The sequence below is a fragment of the Pteropus vampyrus genome, unplaced genomic scaffold (genome assembly GCF_000151845.1).
Source record: "Pteropus vampyrus isolate Shadow unplaced genomic scaffold, Pvam_2.0 Scaffold30, whole genome shotgun sequence".
Classification (NCBI taxonomy): Eukaryota; Metazoa; Chordata; class Mammalia; order Chiroptera; family Pteropodidae; genus Pteropus; species Pteropus vampyrus.
Genome location: NW_011888811.1, coordinates 9,825,127 through 9,831,461, shown reverse-complemented (window position 1 = coordinate 9,831,461; position 6,335 = coordinate 9,825,127). Strand labels below are relative to the sequence as shown.

The 6,335-nt window shown below is 42.8% G+C and overlaps 1 protein-coding gene across 1 annotated transcript in view; it reads right to left on the bottom strand.

Annotated features, from left to right (window-relative positions):
- Positions 1–3,730: 3,730 nt before the first annotated feature.
- TIMD4 (T cell immunoglobulin and mucin domain containing 4) overlaps positions 3,731–6,335 on the bottom strand; it is a 34,215-nt gene continuing 31,610 nt past the window's right edge. The window contains exons 8-10 of the mRNA XM_023528631.1: positions 6,191–6,289; positions 4,925–4,964; positions 3,731–3,981 (exon numbers count right to left, since the gene is read on the bottom strand). Of these exons, the coding sequence (XP_023384399.1) occupies positions 3,897–3,981; positions 4,925–4,964; positions 6,191–6,289 (224 nt within the window). The 3' untranslated portion in view covers positions 3,731–3,896. The remainder of the gene's footprint in view (positions 3,982–4,924; positions 4,965–6,190; positions 6,290–6,335) is intronic.

Sequence of the window (6,335 nt, the reverse complement as noted above, 5' to 3'; positions counted from 1 at the left end):
AGAAGAAGGGACCGCCTGTCCCTCAACATCCATACTAATAATAAGAGGGTTCATGGCTCTTAGAAGAGAGGTAGGCAGGAAGTTAGTTAGGGGGTTTCGGGTCTGCCTGCAAAGACACTGAGGTCATCCTATCTCAGAAAGGGTCCGCCCTAATCTGCCCTCAATTAACCAAGCCAGAAGGCGTTTTTTTTTTTTTTAACTCACACAAAGAAACCAGTAGGCAGAAATTAGGTATCAGTTTAAGCTAGTCACTCGCACCTGTGCAATGAAGCCCTCAAAGACCTTCAACTCACCTGAGTCTCATTGTACCATCATATAATATGTATATACCCGGAAGTTCATTAATATCATTGACAGACTGAATTCTGGGAACAAACATGCACAGAAAGCAAAATAATGAATCACTGAGTCCTGTCAATCTTCACTGTCAATCACGGAAGCCCACTCCTCTAAGAAAAGTAAGCACTCACAGCAAAAATGGGATAAAAACCCTGAACGCTTTGTTACAAGGCCTTTTGAGCCAGCTTCTCTTGCTCAGGCCTGCTTCCACGTCTGGAAGTGTACTTTCCCTTCTAACAAAACTTTTATTTTCTATTGCATTTTGGTGTCTTGCTCAATTCTTTGTTCGAGACATCAAGAACCTGGACAACATGCTGAGAGAGGGCCCCAATCTCCGATAACACTAGAATCACCACCTCAGCTCCACCTCAGATCATCAGGCATTGGATTCTCATAGGAGTGCCGGTCCCTGGTGCCAAAATGGTTGGGGACCGCTGCTCCACACCATAGCCAAGTGTTGCTTGCCCAGAACATTATTTTAACTTTGAATGTTAATGCCTTTAAGTGGACACAACACATTCCACGTTGTTACAGGCCACATCGCTTTCCATCACCCCACTCATTTGTATCAGCTGCCTGGTTTCTGAAGTCATAGGCATCTGTCAACCTAGCCTTCTTCTGGGGTGCTGCTTCTCTGCCCCAGTGTGGAAGTCAGAGATAGGAATCTCAGATCTGCATTTAGAACAGATACCTCTGCCACAACATGGAGAACAAACTGGATAGAGAAAGAAGTGAGGTTGTGCTGGCTGGAAAATTACTGCTTGGCTATCGCCCATGGGAACATAGACTATCACCCATGGGAATATAACAGTCTAACAATAAACTTTCTGCTTCTGTACCCCCGCTTGCACAGCCAACTTGTGGGTTGACAGGTAGCGAATAGGAGAAAAATAGACCTTTGTGTTTAAGACAGAATGAGGAATGGGATTTAGGGCTTAAAAACCCTGTACCTCTACATTTCAGGGCTGCTTAATTTGGGGTCTGCATACCCCTGGCAGACCCAGCTGGCTGAATAAAGAGCGTGTTTCCTATAACTCACTGATTTCTGGTGGTCCGTGTGTCTTTCGGGGGCTGGCGGCTACAACAAGGTTAACGAGCATAGTCAGGAAGCTGCTGCAGGAGCCCAGGCAGAAAGCAATGCTATCTTCTGTGCAGTCTGTGCCATCGACCTACTGCCACCTGGACCTTTGCCTGTTGCAGCTGGAAACTCCCCACCTGGTGTGTGGCCACACTCGCCACCAGAGCTCTGGGTAAAAGAGAATCTTTTCTTGAAATCTTAATCTCCCTTTTAGGGATTATTACACTACAATAGTTCTTAAACTTTAACATGCACCCAAATCACCTGGAGGGCCTGTTAGAACACAGATTGCAGGGTTTCCCCATTTATAAGAGTTTCTGATATAGTAGGTCTGGGGTGGGGACAAGAATTTGTATGTCAAACCAGTTCCAGATGATTTTGAGGCTGCTGGTCTGAAGTGCATAGTTTGAGAAACACTGAACTAGAGCAGTGGTTCCTAGGCTCTGGCTGCACAGTAGAACCACTTGGGGCATTAAAAAAAAAAAAAAAAAAAAATTCAGATGCCCAGGCCACACCCTAGACCAATTACAGAAGAATCTCTTAAAGAGTGGGACTCTGGAATTGGCATTTTAAAAACTCTCCAAGTTAATTGCAATGTCCAGCTAAGATTAACAAGAACTACTAGGTGAGAGGCTCCCAGAGGCCATTACCAGTTCTAAAATACTTTGATTATTCATTTAAATGTTTCTTATTCTGACCAAGGAGCTTCAGGAATATACTTGGGAAAAGACTGAAGATGCCCCTCTTGTAAAAACAGACAGATATTTATTGAGTTTACTTTCTGTTTAGGAAGTATATGCCTTCTTCTTTTTCTAGTCAGACCCAAGTTAATAGTGGCACTGATGGTGGTGGTGGTTCAGGTCATCAGGGAGCATGAGCTAAGTGTGGGAGGGGTGTATCATTGACTCACAAAATATTAGAACCTGACTATTACACAAAGTCATCTAGTCCAACTCCATTTTTCAGATGGGGAAACTGAGGCTCTGAACCTGCCTCTAAATCCATTTTCCCACTCAGTTTTCACCTTTGAGTTTAGCACACTAGTCAAGTCATTCCAGTGTCTTAGGCTAACATGGAGGAGCAAGTCAAGCCAAAACAAGAAGCTACCCACATGCTGCTTGTTGCTTCCTTCACTTAAGCCCAACCTGACACTCTGCTCAGCACCCAAAGAATGAGCCAGAAGACATGCTGCTCTTGGCAGGTTGTTTTCCAAGGGCTCAGGTGAGAGGAGGATTTTTTATTAACTGCTAGATCCGTGCGAGGAATCTACAGGCTGTACTAGTGAAGTAATGAGACTAATTTTTTCCTCTCTTAAAAGTGATGTCGAGAGGATAGAAATACAAAAGGCAGTTTCTTTGAGAGACTGTGTGCTTATTTCATTATTGCTGCTATTGCCCTAAACATACCAGAAGTATATGAGGGAAATTGCTTTCAGGTCTGATCGACTTTCCACATCTCTGCCCAACCAGAGGCCTTTTTCACTCTTACACATTCTTTCCATCCATTCCTTCAACAACTGTTTGCTTTAATCCATCTCCCCCCAGTTCTTCGTGCTACTAGCTATTAAAATTTTTAAATAACTCTGTTTCTAATGAGGACCTCATTTCCATGAATTACATTTAGGGGGACTGGTCTGGGCTGCCTTACTGTTACATCCATGCGCTGGCCCTGGTCACATGTCCACGTCATTCACCACATTTTGTTTGATGGACTCATTTCCAAAATTAAATTCCTCGAGGAAGAATTAAGATGTGACACTATGGTCATCTCTAAAGACACCCAAATGTGAACAGAAAAGAATAGAAACCCAAGAAGTTTTAGCGGAGAGTCAAGATTGTGGTGCAGTTCCAAGTTATTTCCTGCATTACTGATGACGCCCAGGCCCGGGGCTGCTCCTGCCAAACCCAGAGGGGCCACTGAACTCTGAATGTTTGACACAAAAAAAGGAGACAAATGCATGCCAGGCAAAGGCAAGTAGGATCCGGAAGAGACCAGAAATTGTGTCCCAGAGGCAAGGCGATTTGGGTGAGACATAGGGTTCTCCTTCCAATATCTGGAGCACTACTAGGTAGAAGAGGGTTTAGACACATTCCGTGTAAGCACAATGAGTTCAACTAGGACCCACTGGCAGATGCTATCTGGAGAGAGACACTGTTTTACATATTTCTAAATCTCGGAACTGTCCTGAGATTAAATGAACTCCCTTAGGTGTGGTGATGAGCTCACCATCAGTGACCGTGTTGGAGCATACTGGGAAGATTACTTAACGGTGATGCTACAGAGGAGATTAAAGCACAGAGCAGAGAAGGTGTGGCCTCTAAAGTACCTTTCATTTGCGAAACTAAAGCAAGGCTGGCTCAGTAACACCAATGGAATAGACTGACTTTTTTAAAACAGACAAACAAACAAACGTTCTAAGACTTATTTTAACAATTCACACATCATGCCTCCGTCTTCAATCCTAAGAAAAAATGGCACATTAGAGTGCGAAAAGACCATCTTCATCTTCTCTTCCATGCTGTATGTCATCTAGGACATCTTTATTTTCTTCAACGTTGTCTAGCCTACAAAGAGAAAAGAGGCTGATAATGGGAACCACCAAGACCGGAAGGAAATGGATGCTGCTAAATTACAACCCAACTAACTAAGGCTGTTAGAGTTAAAAGTGCTCAGGGTTCATGCAGTCCAAGCCTCTCATATCAGATGGGAAAACTGAGGCCACAGAGGGGATAAAGGGCTTTTGCTATTCTATCCTAAGAGGGAATTTAGAAGTTTCTATATTAGAAAATATAAAATCATGGTCTAACTGTTTATTTACAAAAAAAAGATCACCAAGTATGACCTTAGAAAGTCATCTCATTGAGCCTCGGTTTCCCTGAAAGCTTGTTAATATTTATTTGTTAACAGATAGTGTAGCATTGATGCAATCATTAAGCAAAGGCAAGGTCTTCATCATGGTTTATACCAAATCTTTTCATCTTTTCCAAAAAGTTATAGAACAAGATAGATATCCGAAAATCCTTTCGTAGGGTCTCTTCAAACTTAAAAAAAAAAAAAAAAAAAAGACCCGAAAACCTATGGTCTAACTGGGCAGAGGAAGCCATATTCCAAGAATGCTAGTCCACTTTTTTTTTTTCATTTTCCATACTTCCATCTCTTCATTAACTGTAGTTTAACAATGTCCTTTTAAAGTGAGTTGATCAGATTTGAACAAAGAATTTCTAGCAGAGAATAGAATGATATATCACCTTCTTTCTTTTGTATGCCATACTTCTATTAATGCAACCTGCCTTTGTATTTGCACTTTGGACAAACATAATAGTGTTAACCAAGACTGAGGTTAGGGTGAGCTAAATCTCCATGTCTTTTTCACCTCTAATGTCCCATCTCTTCAACCCTGTATTTAATCAGAACACAAGCACAAGTCATTAAACCACTGAGTAGTGGCTAATCATTTGTAACAGCTTGTACTATCATTACAGCGATCAGTCATGCAAGATGAATTACCTTGTGTGTTTCTGGAAGCAATTGGTTTTCATGACTTTCCCTGAAAAGACAAGGCCACAGTATAAGCAGAGTGCTATGCTAGAACATTTGAAATGCTGGGGGAAGCCCAAAACTACCTTATAAAGAAAAGAGGTGGTCCAAAGATGAGAATTTAGGAACTGGCTTTGGCAGGGGAAGCCATTCCTTCTCCTGGATCAGATGACTGCATCTTTCGGCTTCTAGGCAGTGCCCACCAATTACAAAGTTGTTACAACATCATAGGCAATGGTGTTAAGCTGCTTTACTTTTGAGTCATTTGCCCACCCAGAATGGATTGAAAACATTTCTTTATGAGATGTTCCCAGAATTTCCAAAACCGTGACATGCCTTTGTGTGAGGGCTAATGACAGGCTTCCACTAAGTTCCAAACTCACCGGGGGCGGGTTTTGAAATACATGTTTCACTATGTTGCTCAAACAGGCTGAGATGGTCTTATCTCCTCTCTTACTTCCTTGGGACAGTTTCCGTTAACAACTACAGAACAATTTTTATCCCCATTTTACAACAGGACCAGGAGCACATACCTATACCTCGCATGAAAACTATAAACTCTGCTTCTTTACTCCTTTTTTTTCAATGTTTTAAAACTTCTTTTAAAGCATGGGGGAGAGCGATGAAGTGCAAGGTCATGGACCAGCTAGAATCTAATGACAACTATGGACTCTGCCTTTGAAAAATGCAGGTAAAGACATAAAAGTACTTTTGGACATGATGTCGAGGGATTCATTTGTCCCCTAAGTTCTATCTGTGGACCCTAGATTAAGAAAGCATGTTTTAAGAGAACAAATAAGAGGACTGGGGGCTATTCATGGCTTTCTTCCTGGGGCAATCCTAGCCAGAGGAGGAGGCTGAGCTAGGGTTTCTTCCACCCCAAAACAGTGACAATAGTCACACTTTCCCCTACGGCAGTAATGACCTCGGAATGAGTTAGGTGCCTCAAGTGTAGCCTCAGGACTGACACATAATACTGTCCAACAAATGAAACGCTCTTATTTTTTTTCTTTTCCAAAATATAACTCTGTCAGGAGGATGAGACAGAATTCTTTAGCACCTTAGAGAAAATGAGTTTACCTGTCACCTCTTTGACCAGGATGGGGACAACAACAGAACTTGGACTCTGGGGAATGGAGAAAAGGGGCAGGGAAGCAGAATCAATCTACTCCTGCATCCTCCTGGGGTCTCCACAGCTCTGAAAGGCCCCATCCCAACTGGTCCTGCCCTCCTTACCTCGAAGGAAGAACGCCACAGTCAGTACACACAGCACGAACCCCAGGGAGGGAACAATGATCAGCAGCAGGTCAGAGTTGTCAGCCATTATGCTCTGGTGAGACACAGGGAAGAGCATTGGGCCACCTGGAATGCCATCCGTACT